The sequence below is a fragment of the Henckelia pumila genome, chromosome 4 (assembly GCF_033568475.1).
Source record: "Henckelia pumila isolate YLH828 chromosome 4, ASM3356847v2, whole genome shotgun sequence".
In the NCBI taxonomy this organism is placed as follows: Eukaryota; Viridiplantae; Streptophyta; class Magnoliopsida; order Lamiales; family Gesneriaceae; genus Henckelia; species Henckelia pumila.
In genome coordinates, this window is record NC_133123.1 from 108,219,917 (window position 1) to 108,239,936 (window position 20,020).

Consider the following 20,020-nt stretch of genomic DNA (forward strand, 5'->3'; position numbering starts at 1 on the left):
GATTTTCAAAGTAGAAACGTGAATAGGGCGCGTACGACGATCACCGGGACGAACGATCTTCAAAACTTCGATTAAATCTTCAAAAATCGTGTGTGATAGTGTATGAAATCTGATGAGTGTGAGGGGAGGGGGATAGATGGCGGCTAGGGTATTCAACGTGAAGAAGGAATGAAAATATAGGCTAAAATATTATTTGGTGATTATCACAATTATTTAGAATTTTGGGAAGATAATATATCATATTTAATACAAAAATATATATAACTCTTAAAAGTTAAATAAATTATGATAGATTTTCGTAATATATATTTTTATAATTTTAAAAGTCCTTCAAAAGCCTTTAAAATATCTTATTTTAGTGAAAATTGATTCCATATATATCTATATATATAAAAACTATTATTTTCTAAAAAATGATACCTTAAAATAATATTTTAAGGCTCATAAAATTATCATAAAAATATTTGGAATAAAATTCATATATCTCGTTCATCCACGGTCCCACCTACGCGATCGAAAAACACAAATTCTAAACTCATAAATAGCATAAATGCAGGTTAAATGATAAAAATAGAATTTAAATAATGCAAATAAATTCACATATTTCACATAAAGTCATTTAACCCATTTTCTAAATTTTAAAATAATTAATTTTCCCAATTATGCATGCGGATTTACGTAAATGAATTTTCGGGCATTACACCTCCAAAAGCAAATTTCCTAATTTAAAGATTTTTTCCTGAATTCGGCACCGCGCTCGATCGGTTAAAACGTACCGATCGAGCGCACATAACTCTAAACAAGGTTTCGTCTTTTCTCCTCCATACGCTCGATCGGTAGAATGTTGCGGATCGAGCGGATTATGCTCCGTCTCAAACTTCATTGTTCAATCTCCACCTCGCTCGATCGGTAGAAAACCGCGGATCGAGCGAGCTTCATTCTGATTTAATTTTCCGGAAAAATGCTATGCCCTACACAATAAACCCGGAAGCATGTAATGTAGACATGATGTATGAAATACAAACAAAAAGTTAATTAAAACAAATGAATGCATGCAAAAATGACAATAAAATGATATTAAAATATGCAACAACAAAAACACCACTATCACTCGTGGCGAATCACATGGGAAGGATTCGCAACGTACTTCCTCAGCATAGATATATGAAAGACATTGTATACACCTTCCAAGTTTGGAGGCAACACTACTCGAGAATCTCGAGCTCCAACTTTCTCTAGGATCTCAAAAGGTCCTATATACCTTGGACTCAACTTTCCCTTTTTACCAAACCTCATCACTCCCTTCCAAGTTAACACCTTCAAGAAGACATGGTCACCTACCTCGAATTCCAAGTCCCTACGCCGCTGGTCGGCATAGATTTTTTGTCGACTCTGAGATGTCAACATTCTGTCTCCGATCTTTGCTATCAAGCTCATTGTCTGATTCACTATCTTTGATCAAGGGATCACAACTCTCTCTCCGACTTCATTCCAATGTAAGGGAGTCCTACACTTACTCCCATACAATGCCACATAAGGAGCCATACCAATAGTAGTTTGATAACTATATATTGTTATAAGTGAACTACACTAAGGACAACTTCGACTCCCAACTGCCTCCGAAGTCGATCATATAAGTCCTCAACATATCCTCGAGTATCTGGATCACTCGTTCTGACTGTCCAACTGTTTGCGGATGGAATGTTGTGCTGAAGGTTAATTTATTACCTAATCCTCTGTGTAAACTTCCCCAAAATCCTGAGGTAAACCTAGGATCTCTATCAGACACAATTCTGGCTGAAGCTCCATACAATCTGACTATCTCCCAAATGTGCAACTCTGCATACTGATTCATCAAGAAGTTAGTCCAAACTGATAGGAAATGATCTGACTTTGTCAATCTGTCAACTATCACCCAAATAGAATTCATCATTTCTTGGTGTGACTGGAAATCCTATCACGAAGTCCATGGTGACATCTTCCCACTTCCACGTGAAAATCGGCAATGGTTTCAGAAGTCCTGCTGGTCTCTGATGTTCAGCTTTCACCTGTTGACAAGTTGGACATTCATTCACAAACTTAACGATGCCCTTCTTCATACTGACCACCAATATAATAACTGCGAATTCTTAAACATTTTCGTACACTGGATGAATGGAATACAATACAATGTGTGCTTCTGTCATCACAAACTATAAGTGAGTCAACTGATGGCACCCACATTCTGCCTTTGTGATGCACAATCCCATCTTTGACTATATAAAATGTACCACCCTTGGCCTCATCCCTTTGCTTTCACGTTACCAACTGTTGTTCTGAACCTTGGCCTGCTTGAATTCTATAAAGAAAACTCGGTATCACTGTTAAGGTTGATGATCAACCACCTCTAACCTCAGTCTCTCAAAATCTGCAATCAACTCCTGTTGATTTGTCAAATGATTCAAAGTTGCAAACTTGTGACTCAAAGAATCTGCTACTACATTAGCCTTGCCCGGATGGTAGCTAAGCTGCAATCGTAATCTTTCGCCAATTACAACCATCGCCTATGTCTCATGTTCAATTTCTTATAAGTAAAGAAGTACTTTAGGCTCTTATGCTCGGTGAAGATTTGACACTTCTCCCCATACAGATAATGTCTCCATTTCAAAGCGAAAACAACTGTTTCCAACTCAAGATTGTGAGTCGGATAGTTTCTCTCATGAATTTTCAGTTGTGGAGATGCGTAAGTTATCACCTTGTCATCTTGCATCAAAAAAACCCATAAACCACTCTTGGAAGCATATGTAAATACCACAAAACAGCCAGTTCCTTCTGTAATAGCTAACATTGGATCTATCATCAATCTTTCCTTTAGCTCAACAAAACTCTTCTCGCACTGATCTGACCACTCGAACTTCACCCCTTTCTGGGTCAAAGATATCAGTGGTAATGCTATCTTGGAAAAATCCTGAATGAATCTCCGGTAGTAACCCTCTAAACCCAAGAAACTCCGTATTTCTATAACATTCTTCGTAGCAATCGAATTCCAAATCACTTCTACCTTAGAGGGATCAACCTCGATTCCTTTTGCTGAAACTAGATGACCCAAAAATGCAATCTGCTCTAACCAAAATTCACATTTACTAAACTTGGCAAAAATCTGTTTCTCCTTAATAATCTGTAAGAGTGTAGTCAAATGCTGACGATGCTCATCCAGACTACGTGAGTAGATCAGTATGTCATCTATAAAAACTATGACAAACTGATCCAAGAAAGGTTAAAATACCCTATTCATCAAATCCATGAACAATGTCGGTGCATTGGTCAACCTAAACGGCATAACCAGAAACTCATAGTGGCCGTATCGAGTCCTGAAATCCGTTTTCTGCCCATCCTCATCTTTCACCTTCAACTGATGGTAGCCTGATCGCAGACCGATCTTAGAAAATACCATTGCCCCTTGCAAGTGGTCGAATAGATAATCTATTCTCGGCAATGGATATTTGTTCTTCATTGTAACTCGGTTCAGCTCTCTATAGTCTGTAACGCCCCAGATTTGATGACTATCCTCACTGTATCAAGACGGGTCTTTCCAACGTGCTTATATCCTCACTCACACGCACCCTAAAAAACTTCTCAGAGAATCACTCATCCTATAATTGCCCCAAGTCAAGCACGCTTAACTTTGGACTTTTTATGTGATGAGCTACCGAAAATAAGATGCACCTTTTTGATAAGTAGTCCCTATCAAATCTTTTAAGCCATCCTCAACCGTGTAGTCACATACCTACACAGTCTCAGAATCCCTCTCATTCCGGCATGAGATTGGTTCATTCACGTCTCCCTCCGCCTAAAAGCCTGTCAGGAGCCACTCATTGTCCGTGCAACCTCTTGGCACCGGCGATCACTCCCCACCCTCTTCAGCCCCGGACGTTACATGCCCACCAGCTTCCGCTTGGTTTGTCCCCGAACCATATCGTACTATGAGTGGTCGGCTCTGATACCAACTGTAACGCCCCATATTTGACGATTATCCTCACTGTATCAAGACGGGTATTTTCAGCGTGCTTATGTCTTCACCCACACGCACCCTGAGAAACTTCTCAGGGGGTCACCCATCCTATATGTGGGGACTCGAGTCGCTAATCAAATCTTAGGGCAATTAATGAATGAGCATACCTTGATTCAATTTTAATCAAACAAGAATTTTTTTTTTCCGAAAGGGGTGCGCTCGGGCGCCGCATAAAACCCAACTCTCGGGTTGAAATGGTTGGGGCTGCGCTTGAGCTGCAATAAAATGCAGTTCGAGCGCTGCCCTGAGCAGAAAAATGCCCTGTTTTGCATTCTTAATTCTGATCTGTCAAATCCTTCCTAAAACATGTTATTTCAAGTCTAAAAAATGCATTGACATACAACTCAAGTTCCAAACATGTTCACAAGAATTAAGTACATCCATCTAGTAACTTAAAACCCACCAAAAGAGTTAAACTAAATAAGATGTTCAACATGTTCTTCAAACCATAACATGTACTTGTCTTCTAACATGTTTATTAATACTATGTAAGATACAACTTCTGCTAAACACTCGAGTCACCACATGCTAAGACTTTCTCTCGAGCTACCCGTGTTATCTCTGACTAGCTCCTGCCTCATCTGTTGTCATGCACACATACAAAACAAGACAACAACCAAAAACTACAATGAGAAACATATTTCTCAGTATAAGCGACATAAACATGTTAAACATGTAGTATCAATTATATATCAACTCAAGATATAAAGTAAAGCCAAAGCCAAAATCTATAAACGAACTCGTTCATCGAGATTCGTATCCAAACTCGACATCAAGATTTGTATCCGATCTTGGTATTCAAGATTCGTATCCGATCTTAACTTGGATATATCCAAATTTCATAGTTCGTATCCGACACAACATCAAATGTAAACAACATAAATCAAATATCCATTTACCTGAGATGGATTAACAATTCATATTCTCAATCAAAACATATATCTAAACAAGTATGTGATTTTTCCGGGATACTCAAGAAACATCATTCTCATGTTTCAAATCTCATTTCGATCAAAGTCGTCTTATACCTTTTCTTTTCTCGATTCTTGAGTGCTTCAAATCTGAACAATCAATATCAAAGAACTCATTCAAAATATATTCAAATTCATTATTCAATTTTCAAGAAGACAACTTCAAACCTTGCTCCAATCTTTCCCGGTTTGAAGGCTGAAATATCGAGTCGTCAAACTTCACTACAAATCTGAAATGAAGTGATCATAAGCTAACAATATCACTAATGAACTCATATCATGTTCATCTCAATCAACAAGACTCAAAAGTATAGCAATTCTGAAATCGACGACGTTACGGTACAAAATCGGTAACCGAAACGGATAATATCAATGTTATCAATCATATCTCATCTATAACACCAATAAATGATCAAGATATCATCAATATATCATCATATCAGAAGTGCAAGAGTCAACTATATTCTGGAAAATCATAAGAGCTACGAACGATATCCGTTCTTCGATCCGGTTTCAATATAACAAGGATTCTAATCTCAAGAACACATATTCCTAATCATAATCTGATTTCTCCATCAACCCATTTTCAAAATATACTGGAAACCTCAGAATACTTACATCAAATCGAAGCTCTTCTTTCAAGGATCACGGAACTATGCTCGGAATTTAATTCGGATGGACGGATCTTGAGATATCTAAATTTGAAGATGAAACCCAAGGAAGAAGATGAGGTTTCGGTTTCTTGCTGCAAAATTTGATGAAAATGTGTTGTGTAATATGATATACACGTTCATACACATATACAAGACATGTGTCCCACTCACATATAGCTATTTGCACTTTAACCCCTTAACTCTTCACTATTTGCAACTAGCCCTTGAAACTTCTTTTTAATTCAATTTCAATCCTAAATAATTTAAGAATATTAGAATTTAAATCTAAACTCCAAAATTCTCAAATCTCGGATTAAAAATAAATAATCTCAAGCCTTATAATTCTTCCCCTCTAAGACATGATTTCGTCCTCGAAATCGCATGAAATCTGTGCACATATAAGATAATAAATAAAAGGAATACTGAATAAGACTCACATCAGTGAAATAACTCAGGAAATCTTTGTCTCATATCTTCTTCTGTCTCCCACGTTGCCTCTTCGATCCCATGTCGACTCCACTGAACTTTGACTAACTGCATGGAATTGTTTCTGAGTTGCTTTACTTTTTGATCAAGAATTTGAATAGGCTGCTCAAAATAACTCAGAGTCTCGTCAAGTTCTGCTTTGTCAGGCTGGAGAATATTAGATACATCAGGTTGGTATTTCCTCAGCATAGATACATGAAAGACATCATGTTTTCCAGATAAATATGGAGGCAATGCAAGTCGATAAGCAAGATGCCCTATCTTCTCAATGATTTCATGAGGACCTATAAATCTTAGAGACAACTTTCCCCTCTTGCCAAATCTGAAAGTGCCTCTGAAAGAAGAAATCTTCAAGAACACTCAGTCTCCCTGTTCAAAACACAAAGGTCGGCGTCAGACATTGGCATACCTCTCTTGTCGGTCTTGAGTCGTCTTCATTCGCTTCTGAATGAGTTTCACTTTTCTCGGTCATTTCTCTGATCATATCTGGCCCAATATCATGTGCCTCTGAGATATCATCCCAATAAAGAAGAGATCTACACTTCTTCCCATATAAAGCTTCAAATGGAGCCATCTCGATACTCATCTGATAACTGTTATTGTACGAGAACTCCACAAATGGTAATGAATCTTGCCAACTAGTGTTAAAATCTAACACTATAGCTCTAAGCATATCCTCAAGAGTCTGGATAGTCCACTCTGACTGTCCATCTGTCTTAGAATAATAAGCAGTACTCAAATGCAATCGAGTACCTAAAGCTTGCTGTAGGCTGTGCCAAAAGTGCAATGTAAATCTAGGGTCTCGATCTAAAACAATAGTTTAGGCACACCATGCAATCTTACCACTTCTCTAACGTAAATATCTGCAATCTGATCATGTCGATACGTCATCTTGTATGGAATGAAACACGCTGATTTTGTCAATCAATCAATAATCACCCAAATGTCATCGCAACCTCTGGATGAACGCGGTAGCTTCGTAACGAAATCCATGAAAATGTGTTCTCACTTTCATTCAAGAATATACAAACCGTGCAGTAAACCCCGTGGTTTCTTTCTTTATCCTTCAATTTTTGGCAATTCAGACAACGAGACACATAATCGGTGACATCAGATTTCATTTGTTTCCACCAATATTGATTTTTCAAATCATTGTACATTTTTCTGCCACTAGGATGTATATTGAATCTACTACTGTGTGCTTCTTTCAATATCTCCTGTCTCAAATCAGAAACATCTGGAACAACAATTCTGTTATTCACATATAATGCATCATCAGTACTGACCTGATACTCAGAACGATGCCCTGATTTGATCATCTCCATCGATTTTTGAATACTCAAATCTGATTTCTGCGCTTCTTTGATTCGAATCAACAATTCTAGCTCGGCTTGAATAGCACAAACTCAAATAGGCTGTATATCTGATAAGTGTATTTTATACACTTAATTTGTATATGATTTTAATTATTAATTGTTTGTTTCGAGCAGATTTATGTGGGTATTTTGTTGTATTTGTATTTACAGTGAATTATGGGATTTTGTGGAGAAAAGAAGAATTATTGAATTTATTTGGAAAATGGAAGAAAATAATAAAAGAAAGGAAAAAAAGAAGGAAAGAAACGTACAGAGAAGAAAAGAGAAGAAAAGAAGAGAAGGAATAGGAATGGGATTTTCTTAATTGGGCCTTGATTGAAGAATTCAGCGCTAAAACTTAGCGCTCCTTTAAGAGCTAACGCGCAAGATTCTGAAGACGTGAGAAAGTGGATTCAGCGAAACTAAGGCGCGCCCGCTCCGTTGCTGTTTGGAATGTTTTTATTATTTCGGGCAATTATTCTATTGGGCTTTTGAGTGGGCTTTTTCATGCGATATAAAAGGATTTCTTATCAGACCAATTTAGGAGGAGCCACCACACACAATTACGTACATATCAGAGTTGATCGTGATCGTGATTTCTGAAGATTTCTGGAGATTAATTGAAGAACGAATATGGAGATCGATAGACCAGACACGGCGTCGACGACGGATTTGTTTTTTTTATCTTTTATTTATTTTATTCTGAATATGTTGAATTTTCTGAACATGTTTTGTTTTATTCAGAATTTTATTATGAACTAATTTTTTAGAGTCTTGAGGTCGGATGGAACCTGGTGTAGACACTTTCATGAATTTTTGATTTTATTGAATTGAATTTCTTCTAGATTAATTGTTTTTTTCTAAAATTGATTGTCTTTTCAATTATCTGATCAATAATCAATTTTTTATATTTATTTGAAATCATTCTCGGGAGAGGGGATTTTGAATAGGACCATTGGAAAATACACTGTTAATTATTTATACAGCTCGGGAGAGTGTATAATTTTAACAGAGCTTTTAAAGAGAACATTGTTTTGTGATAGATCGCTGCGATAAATTCTTAATAGGGATATTGGAATTGAATTGTAGTTGATAAACATTATTTGTTGCTCGGGAGAGGGAAATAATAAACTTAAGTGTTCTTGGATATTAATTGACTGGAATTCATGAAACTAAATTAATTAGGATTGACTGTTGTTGAAACCAGGTGAAATCTATACCTCTAGACCATTTTTCTCTGATTGATATTCATTTGAAAGTTGTGTGCGTGCTTTTAAATCATCTGATTATTTTATTTTTCTGCAAAATTCTGAGATTTTGATTTTATAGATAAAGTTTGGACTATTTTAATTACAAGCACTAATTATTTTCATTTTACTCCCTGTGGGATCGATATCTGATTTAAATCACTATATTAAAACTCGACACTCGTACGCTTGCGAGAATTTTCACAACAATATCTGTCTCAGATACCAATCCAGAACCACAATAATCCTCTACCAAACTAGATACACCTATAGTAGATAAGGATAAAGAGCATACCTTCCTACTTAGGGCATCTGCAGCAGCATTCGACTTTCCTGGATAATATTTGATCTCGCAATCAAAATCTTTCAATAAGTCCAGCCATCTTCGTTGCCTCATGTTCAGTTCAAACTGCGAAAACAGATATTTCAAGCTTTTATTGTCAGAATAAATTTCAAACTTCTTACCGTATAGATAATGTTGCCATATCTTTAATGCAAAGACGATGGCTGCCAATTCAAGATCATGAATTGGGTATCGAGTCTCATGCGGCTTCAACTATCTCGAGGCATAAGAAATAACATGTTCTCGCTGCATAAGAACACATCCCAATCCCCTGTGAGAAGCATCACAATATACAGTGAAATCACCAGTACCTGAAGGAATCGTCAAGACTGGTGCACTCGTCAACCTCTTCTTCAACTCAATAAAACTAGTCTCACATGCTTCATTCTAGACATACGGTGCATTCTTCTGAGTAAGCTGAGTAATAGGCTTCGCAATGCTAGAAAAATATTTGATGAATCTGCGATAATAACCAGCTAAGCCCATAAAACTCCGTATTTCCAGTACAGATGTAGGTCTAGGCCAATTTATCACTACTTCAACTGTACTCGGATCAACAGAAATGCCATATCCTGAAATGATATGCCCAAAAAAAAAAACAACTCTATCTAGCCAGAATTCACATTTCGACGGCTTGGCATACAATTTCTCGGCTCTCAAAGTTTTCAAAACATTTCTCAATTGTTTAGCATGATCACACATATTCTTCGAATATATTAGAATATCATCAATAAAAATAATAAAGATATCATCAAGATACTTCTGAAATATCCTATTCATCAGCCCCATAAAAACTGCGGGAGCATTGGTCAATCCAAAAGGCATAACAATGAATTCATAGTGACCATACCTCGTTCTGAAAGAATTTTTCGATATATCCTCATCTCGTACTCTCAACTGATGATATCCAGACCTCATATCGATCTTGGAATACATATAAGAACCCTGCAACTGATCAAATAAATTGTCTATTTTAGGCTAAAGGATAACGATTCTTTACCGTCACTACAAGAAAAACGGCCAAAGACAACGTTTTTTCCGCATTGTTAATGTTCCCAAAAAAGCGTTGTCGTAGCCAGTGTTGTAAAAGACCACGCTCAAAGAGAACGCGAGAAAAGCGTTGTCGTTTCTGGAAAAGACAACGCTTTTTAAAGCGTTGTCGTATCTAAAAACGACAACGATTTTTCCGCGTTGTCTTTGTCACAAAAAAGCATTGTCGTAGTTCAAAAGCTTTTTAAGCGTTGTCTTTTTTAGTAACGACAACGCTTTTTCCACCTACGACAACGTTTAAAAAGCGTTGTCTTTTCTCAAATAAAAAACAAAAAAAAATATAATTCACAAATTTTCAATATTATCACTCAATATTCAATTTTTTTTAAAATTAAATATAATATACAATATTTCAATATTATAAATCATTCAAATATAACAAAAATCATTCAAATATAACAAATAATCGAATTCTTCATGTTCATCTCGGCCATTTGCACTATGCTTTCTGCCTCAAACCGGAGTCGGCGATCATACCAACTCTCAGAATGCTAAATCCATTTGGAGGACTAGAAATGTGCTGAACAATAGCAGCAAACAAGAATAACATTTCAAAGTCATGGTTATGAATGTCACAATAAATCAAACATCAAAGAAGAAAAGTAAAATAGAAACAAATTCGCATACTGAAAATATGCTCCTCATCATCCAAAAGCTCCAGCCCCGCATCATTTCAAGCAACCTTATTTTCCAATTAATCACCTATCAGGCTTGACGAACGTTTTAAGAGATAACTTTGTATAATATTTTGAACTTGAAACTGCAAGTTTCATACTAGCATTCAACACAGAATACAATAAAACAATAGTAGAGATAAAAAGTTCAGTAATGAATAAATAATTATTCATAGCCACAGTAGGCTACGACTTCATTTCAACTTCTAAAACTGCATAGTGAATATCTATTACTTTACACCGCGAAGCCTCCATTGCAAATTCCTTTAAAACCAACACATCACGATCAGTCTCAACCGGAGCTTGGATTGCCATGAAAAATATCTTAAGATATAATTCAACAGCATCAGATAAGATTGAATTAGAGTGCCCCAAAAGTACAACATTTATTTATTTGTTGTTCATAGATAGTGAGGCATCGAGGCATATTTTCTGGCTAAAAACAATCTTAGTTAAATAATATATTACGTTGCAAAGATCAAATATTGCACAACCGCCATTGACAATAACATCCAAAAGGCTTTGAGTACTAATTGAGTTGGGACCAAAATTTCTCTTAACCGGCAAAAATTGTACACAACTAGATATAATATAAATATTTTTTATATAAAAAAATATAAAAATAAAGTATACATTTTTAGAGCCTCTAATTCAACTTATATATCACTACATTAGCCCCCCAAATCCTATGCTCTCTGTCTTATTTTCTCAACGGAATTTTTGCATTCATCTGATCTCCTGTACTTAGTTTATTTATTTTAATCAAATTATCCAAAATTTAGGGCTCTATAATATGGTTTCGATCCTACTTAATATATATTTAATTTCCTCATTGCATAAACTGAAAAAAAAAAATTACAAAAATTTTTAAAAAATGAACTCACATAATATTCTTGGTGGTCCAAAGTATGCTGTAACGATGAAAATCTTGAGAAGGGTCGAACCAAAGGTAGTATCTTTCTTCTCTCCCCCAACTTGTACTTCCATTCCCATACATGTTGGTCTGAAACCTCCATGCTTTTCCTCTTATATTCCCCAAGAATTCGAAATCCAATTCGTTGTGCGATTTCTGGAATAAATCTCCATTTGTTGTCTGCAAATTCCATATTCATAACAAAATATTAGATAATTAAAAAAACCATACATTTATATTAAAAAATTAAATTTGAACACGCGCACGGGCACATTGTATAGGAAGCGATTCAATCCATAAAGTAACCCAAATATAGGAGGTCTTAAAACAAGGGGAGAAAATAACAAAGAAACTTCAACAAATAAAAAACACAATGGAGAAGGGATGACTCTGTTTTAGGCCACTATCTCCTCACTATTGTGCATCATCAGGTTTGCTGGCTTCTTTGATATCATCAGCTCCATCATCCTTCAGCAGAAGCCGAGTGAGAAGCAATAAATATTTTTGATTTGTTAATCAAGATAATTAACTGCAACTAGAAACAAATGAATCAAGCCAAGTCACGAGCTTTACAGTCAGATGAAAGTATTATTTGAGATTGAGTATCTTCCAATTTATTTTTGGCCAAATTCGATCTTACATTGTATTGTTTGGTAAAACCGGCATGGAGCTTTTAATGTTTCCTTATACAATATACAAGGACAGGGTTGTGGAGAAAGGAATACCTGCATGTCTGACGTCCAAAGAGTGAGGTTGTCACGAAGAAGTAGCATAATCAATGTGCTATCTTTGTAGGACTCTTTGCCGAGGGTGTCCAACTTAGCAATGGCTTCATCAAAGGCCTGTTGATAAGTAAAAGGAATCATACAACTTACATCTTCGACAGTTCAACAAGTAATAGCTCGTGCAATTGATATGAAGCGTACCAAAAACAGGTGCCAATTTTACCAGATTGAGTAGAACTTTCTTGAAATTGTTTGGAAGAAAGTGAAGTGAAATGAGAACTAAAACTCAGCTGAAATTTGTTAAGACTTTTACCTGCTTCGCCAAATTACAAGCACGATCAGGAGAGTTTAAAATCTCATAATAGAAAACAAAGAAGTTCAAAGCCATTCCAAGTCGGATTGGGTGTGTTGAGGCAAGTTCTGCATTGGCAATGTCCTGCAAAAGCATAAAATAGGCAATTGTTTTATAGCAATCAGCAGAATAGTGTACCAGCTGCAACCAAATGTTTCCAATTTGATGAACCAATTGTTGTGTTTTGATATAAAAATTTTGATTTACGTGGACACATAAACTAAAATTCTAAACATTTCTTAAAAAAATTACACAGTTTGATATTTTCGAATTTGTGGGTTGGATTGAATTTTCGAGATATCCACCAATTCATGCTCGTGCACTTACTCAGTAAAAGAGTTTCTTGAGATACGATTGCCATATTTTGCAAGATTCCTCACTGAAAAGATCAAATTGCGAGCATAAGCTGTCAATGTTGCTTTCTAAACATGCAGGCAAGACAGAAACAAAAAGGTAAATTTTTTAAGCAATTGGTAACCTGTTCTTGTTTTCTTCGTCGACTGCTTTGTGGTGAATAGAAGAAATTATATGTAAATTATCTGATGCAACATAACAAATTATGTTCGAATAACTACTGAAGACTAAAAGCAGGCCCTAAAGTATACCCTTGCGATCAATGATAATCAAGAGTAGAGTTTGAATGGAATTCAAGTGTGAACATTCATTAAATTGGTACTGAAAAACGCATTGATCAAACAAAACAAGGAAAAAAATATTCTAAAGTGCCTTTTTAAAATTAACAATATTGTTAGACAATAATGTCGGTAAAAAGTAAGGGTTGCTTGCATTTTTGTTCTTGTTGGCTTTTGCCATGAACCGACATTTCACATTACCTTTTTGGCCTTAGTTCCTTATTGCTTTCATTAAGACCCATAATCAAAGAATCATTTGTTCAGACAAAGAAATAATACTATGATTTAGTTTTTACTTTCTTGAAACAAAATAAAGTCTTGTACTCCAAGTATGCAATATCAAGTTGAGCCAAACGTACTCTACTCTAATTTTTCTTGTGAAAATCTTGCTTTAGTCATGAAGAGTACACACCATACTCTAAGGGAACAATGTTGCTTCAGGCTCCTTTATGGACCGGAGAACTGGATCACCACTCAGCGAGAAGATGATAGAGAATCACCATGAATGCTAGTATAAACAATACGAATGGACATATTGAGAGTAAGAGATAAAAGAATAAATATAGGTACTGTTGCTTCCATTCCATTTCTGGGAACTAAAGAGCGAAGCAACTCCTTCCAAACCCATCATAGGAAGAGTTGTACAACTGCAAAAAGGCAAAATAAGGAAAATTCATTGCTCCAATAACAGTAAACAGATGCAAAAAGGGAAACTTATTAATACAATATTTCTATAGCTTACCGGTAAATCAGATCAACATCATTGGGGCTTGCACTGAGCAATTCTGTAAATCACAAGAGGGATGCCAAGAAAAGAGCAAAACAACTTCGTGCCTTCATATTTCCATGTTAACAATTAAATAAGTTTCAAAAAATATTTCACCAGAAATCAAGCAACAAAATGAGTGTACGTATGAGAGGACACGGGTCTGAATATTCAAAAAATCACAAAATTCAAAAAAACCAGAAAAAAATCACTAAAAGCGTTCACTAATATATGAAACTCACTCTGTATTTTCCGCAACTATCAAAGCAATCACACCTGAAGAACGAATAACAACAACTCGCACAAGTATGGTCTAACAGGGGCGACGACTTCGAAGCTTCAGGTCACGATTTCTTGCTATATTGGCATCAAAATGAAGCTTAGGATGAGCTCTAGCCAAATTCTAGCTCCAATAACAGATTTCCGATGCCCATGGCAGCGAAGCACGACAAGAAATGGGTGGCTAGGGTTGGGTCTTGGTACACGAGAGAGAATGATTTTTCTAATCTTAAGATGGGCTTCTCGAGCTCACTTGAAAAATAGTCTGATGAATCAAGAAAGACCAGCAAAAATTGACATTGGAAAACAGATTTTGATTTGAAAGAGAGAAGAAGGAGAAAGGGATCGGAGAAGGTGATCGAGAGAAGGGGTTTGGGGATTTTGGGTATATTTTGTTAAGAAATAAAAATAATAGTTTTTCTACAACCCTTATTAAAAAGTGTTGTCATACATAGGAAAAAAACGGTCATAGAGACAACACTTTTAAAAGCGTTGTCTTTGACATAAAAAAATGCTAATATAAATAAAAAATATATAACGACAACGCTTTTCATTAAAAGCGTTGTCTTTTTAAAAAAGACAACACTTTTCACTAAAAGTGTTATCTTTTAAGTATTGTGTTTGTGCATTTTTGTTGTAGTGCGTTGATTTATTCAGTTGCCGGTAGTCAATGCAAAGTCTCATTGATCTGTCCTTCTTTCGTACAAACAGTACCGATGCACCTCAAGGAGAAACGCTCGGTCTAATGTATCCTTTAGCCAGAAGATCCTCCAACTGTTCTTTCAATTCTTTCAATTCCACTGGTGCCATTCTATAAGGAGCTTTTGAAATCGGTTGTGTACTTGGCATCAGTTCGATACTGAAGTCTACCTCTCGAGTCGGAGGCAATCCCGAAATTTCATCTGGGAAGACATCAGCAAATTCACTAATCAGTGGCAAGTCAGCCAATTTTGGGCTAGTTTTCAACAAATATATGGCATAAATAAGGAATCCCTCTGATCTTTTCTGCAATAATCGAGTCATAGATAATACAGATATCAAAGGAATTCGTGATCTGGAACCCTTACCATAAAATTTCCATTATCCTGCCATCTATGGTCTGAATCTCACAATCTTTTGAAAACAATCAACTGTGGCCCTGTACTTGGTTAACATGTCTATGCCGATAATACAATCAAAGTCTGACAAACCAAGCATAATATAGTCTATCTCAATCATATTACTTTCATACTGTAGTATACAATTCTTGACTGATTTCACAGATACGATACCTCTCCCCAAAGGTAAAGAGATGAGGCTCAACAGGCAAAGCATGTAATAAAGCACATTTCTCAGAAATAAATGTATGTGATGCACCTGTATCTATCAAGACATAATCCGGATAACCAAAGAGAGAACATTTACCTGCTATAACGTCATCAAGTGCTGCCTGTGCTTGCTCCTCAGTCAATGCAAACATCTTAGCCTGCTGCCTTGAAGGTTGAGTCACAACTTGACTTCCTCCTGCTCTACTCTATGATGGTGGCTATGGCTGAAATGAATGAACAGAAGACGCTTGCCTCTCAGGATGTGCTACTGCTCTAGAAGATCCTACACCTTGTGTACTCTCAGAACCATGCTACGGGCAAACTCTAGCAAAATATCCCACCTTGTTACAAATTTTGCAGCTGCCAAACACTCATCTGCATTGGTCGCTAGCATGACGACCTCCACATTTATTGCAGTAGACTCCAGAAGCACTAGATTTCTATCCAGACCTAAACTATTGTGAACCACTAGAACTGGACGAACTACTTCTTGATCGATTGAACTGTTTCCCTTTGGGTCAAAAGAACTCTCTTTTGCTGCTGCTACTACATCCTCATTCGAATCTAGGTGGTGGTGGAACATGCGATTGTTCTTGAGATGGTCTCACTGTCGGTGGTACAAATGGTATTCCTTTCTATCTCATTATGCCAGCTTCTACACCCTTTGCTCGATTCAGTGCATTGACAAAATTGTTTGGTCTTTCGGCATTCACTAAGGTAAAAACATCTGGATTCAAGTCATTGATGAATTGATCCTCTTGTGCTTCATCATTGTCTGCTACGTGTGGAGCAAATTTCAGCAAACTAGTGAACTTGGCTACATACTCCTTAATATTCAATTGTCCCTACTGCAAACTAGCAAATTCCGCCCCCTTGTATTTTCTATAGGAGACTCCAAAGAAACGTCGATAGAATGCAGTTTTAAATACAGTCCAGGTAACGATCGTACCTCGATTCTCCAATGCTTTCTTTGTTTTGATCCACTAAATTTTTGCAACTTCATGAAGTTGATGTACAAAAAGTTTAATTTTATGATCATCAGAATAATCCAGAGAATCAAACAACTGATCAATATCTTCTAGCCAGTTCTCACAGTCAGCAGAATTCTCAGTCCCTTCAAAGTTGGCGGTTTAAATGACTGAAATCTTTTCAACAGTGTCTTTATTGGAGTTGCAGTCACATCCATCAGGTCAGCAGATGTACACTACCCTGGGCATTCGGAGGTTCTGCCACTGTCTATGGTACTGGTGTTGGTTCTATCGGAGGAATAGCAACTGTCTGTCAAGTGACTGGTGCTTGTCGAGGAGGCATATCTGATATTCAAACAGATTAATACACAGGTTCATAAATATCTCATATGCAACAATCTTGTTTCAGTCCTCCTCTAATCAGCATATTCAAGCATTCTCAAGAGATCGAGTTCTGATGCATTCTCATATAATTCATACTTCCGATCAATTCAGATATGCAGGCAAGCATGTAATTATCAAATCAATAAATCATGCTAACAATAAAAATAATCAAGTAAATCAAAAGGACTCGATCTACCTCACTTACTCAATTCTATTTCAGTCCAAGAACTAACTTTTCTCTAATACCACCTGTTGTGGATACTCGAGTAGCTAATCAAATCGTAGGGAAATTAATGAATGAACATACCTTGATTCAAGTTTAATCAAACAAGAATTTTTTTTTTGGGAAAGGGGTGCGCTCGGGCGCCCCTTTTTGGCCGCTCGGGCGCCACATAAAACCCAACTCTCGGGTTGAAATGGTTGGGGCTACGCTCGATCTGCAATAAAATTCAGTTCGAGCGCTGCCCTGGGCAAAAAAATGCCCTGTTATGCAGCTTAATTCTGATCTGTCAAATCCTTCCTAAAACATGTTATTTCAAGTCTAAAACATGCATTGACATACGACTCAAGTTCCAAACATGTTCACAAGCATTAAGTACATCCATCTAGTAACTTAAAACCCACCAAAAAAGTTAAACTAAATAAAATGTTCAACATGTTTTTCAAACCATAACATGTACTTGTCTTCTAATATGCTTAATAATACTATGGAACATACAATTTATGCTAAACACTTGAGTCACCATGAGCTAAGACTCTCTCTTGAGCTACCCATGTTGTCTCTGACTAGCTGCTGCCTCATCTGTTGCCATGCACATATACAAAATAAGACAACAACCGAAAACTCCGGTGAGAACATATTTCTCAGTATAAGCGACATAAACATGTTAAACATGCAGTACCAATTATATATCAACTCAAGATATAAAGTAAAGACAAAGCCAAAATCTATAAACAAACTCGTTCATCGAGATTCGTATCCGAACTCGACATCAAGATTCGTATCCGATCTTGGTATTAACTTGGATATATCCGAATTTCATAGTTCGTATCCAACACAACATCAAAGGTAAACAACATAAATCAAATATCCATTTACCTGAGATGGATTAACAATTCATATTCTCAATCAAAACATATATCTAAACAAGCATGTGATTTTTTCGGGATACTCAAGAAACATCATTCTCAAGTTTCAAATCCCATTTCGATCAAAGTCGTCTTGTACCTTTTCTTTTCTCAATTTTTGAGTGCTTCAAATATGAACAATAAATATCAATGAACTCATATCAAAATCTATTCAAATTCATCATTCAATTTTCAAGACGTCAACTTCAAACCTTGCTCCAATATTTCCCTGTTCGAAGGCTGAAATATCGAGTCGTCAAACTTCACTAAAAATCTGAAAATGAAGTGATCATAAGCTAAAAATATCACTAATGAACTCATATCATGTTCATCTCAATCAACAAGACTCAAAAGTGTAGCAATTCCGGAATCGACGACGTAACGGTACAAAATCGGCAACCGAAACGAAAATATATCAATGCTATCAATCATATCTCATCTATAACACCAATAAATGATCAAGATATCAGCCATATATCATCATATCAGAAGTGAAAGAGTCGACTATATGCTGGAAAATCATAAGAGTTACGAACGATATACGTTCTTCGATCCGGTTTCAATATAACAAGGCTTCTAATCTCAAGAACACATATTCCTAATCATAATCTGATTTCTCCATCAACCCATTTTCAAAATATGCTGGAAACCTTAGAATACTTACATCAAATCGAAGCTCTTCTTGCAAGGATCATGGAACTATGCTTGGAATTTAATTCGGATGGACGGATCTTGAGATATCTAAATTTGAAGATGAAACCCAAGGAAGAAGATGAGGTTTCGGATTCTTGCTGCAAAATCTGATGAAAATGTGTTGTGTAATATGATATACACGTTCATACACATACACAAGACATGTGTCCCACTCACATATAGCTATTTGCACTTTAGCCCCTCAACTCTTCACTATTTGCAACTAGCCCTTGAAACTTATTTTTAATTCAATTTCAATCCTAAATAATTTAAGAATATTAGAATTTAAATCTAAAATCCAAAATTCTCAAATTAAATATTTTCGGATTAAAATTAAATAATCTCGGGCCTTACACTATAATTGCCCCAAGTCAAACACGCTTAACTTTGGAGTTCTTATGTGATGAGCTATCGAAAAGAAGATACACCTTTGTGATATGAGTAGTTCCTATCAAATCTTTTAAGCCCTCCTCAACCGTGTAGTCACCTACACAGTCTCAGAATCCCTCTCATTCCGGCATGAGATCGGTTCATTCACGTCTCCCTCCGCCTAAAAGCCTGTCAGGAGCCGCTCATTGTCCGTGCAACCTCTTGACACCGGCGATCACTCCCTGACCTCTTCAGTCCCGGGTATCACATGCCCACCAGCTTCCTCTTGGTTCGTCACCGAACCATACCGTACTATGAGAGGTTGGCTCTGATACCAACTGTAACCCCCCAGATTCAACGACTATCCTCACTGTATCAAGACGAGTCTTTCCACCGTGCTTATGTCATCACTTACACGCACTCTGAGAAACTTCTCAGAGGTCACCCATCCTATAATTGTCCCAAGTTAAGCACGCTTAACTTTGAAGTTCTTATGTGATGAGCTACCGAAAAGAAGATGCACCTTCATGATATGAGTAGTCCCTAAGCCCTCCTCAACCGTGTAGTCCCATACCTACACAGTCTCAAAATCCCTCTCATTCCGAAATGGGATCGGTTCATTCACATCTCCCTCCGCCCAGAAGCCTGTCAGGAGCCGCTCATTGTCCGTGAAA

At 36.6% G+C, this 20,020-nt stretch overlaps 1 protein-coding gene and 2 long non-coding RNA genes across 3 annotated transcripts; all 3 read right to left on the reverse strand.

Moving 5' to 3' along the window:
• Positions 1-6,113: 6,113 nt before the first annotated feature.
• LOC140861522 (uncharacterized) lies at positions 6,114-6,633 on the reverse strand. Its single transcript, XM_073264544.1, has 2 exons — positions 6,571-6,633; positions 6,114-6,509 (listed from the first exon to the last, which is right to left on the reverse strand). The coding sequence occupies exons 1-2, from the start codon at positions 6,631-6,633 to the stop codon at positions 6,114-6,116; spliced, it is 459 nt and encodes a 152-aa protein (XP_073120645.1).
• Positions 6,634-10,539: 3,906 nt separating this feature from the next.
• Positions 10,540-11,906, reverse strand: LOC140867493 (uncharacterized). The gene is made up of 3 exons (XR_012145162.1): positions 11,715-11,906; positions 10,784-10,916; positions 10,540-10,665 (listed from the first exon to the last, which is right to left on the reverse strand). It is a non-coding gene; the product is annotated as an uncharacterized lncRNA (long non-coding RNA).
• An 894-nt stretch (positions 11,907-12,800) lies between these two features.
• Positions 12,801-14,281, reverse strand: LOC140867494 (uncharacterized). The gene is made up of 4 exons (XR_012145163.1): positions 14,195-14,281; positions 13,812-14,099; positions 13,148-13,199; positions 12,801-12,904 (listed from the first exon to the last, which is right to left on the reverse strand). It is a non-coding gene; the product is annotated as an uncharacterized lncRNA (long non-coding RNA).
• Between the last annotated feature and the right edge of the window lie 5,739 nt (positions 14,282-20,020).

Coding starts and splice junctions, on each gene's coding strand:
- LOC140861522 (XM_073264544.1), bottom strand. CDS start 6,633: ATGACCGAGAAAAGTGAAACTCATTCAGAAGCGAATGAAGACGACTCA. Junction 6,510..6,570: donor ACTCAAGACCGACAAGAGAG/GTATGCCAATGT, acceptor GTGTTCTTGAAG/ATTTCTTCTTTCAGAGGCAC.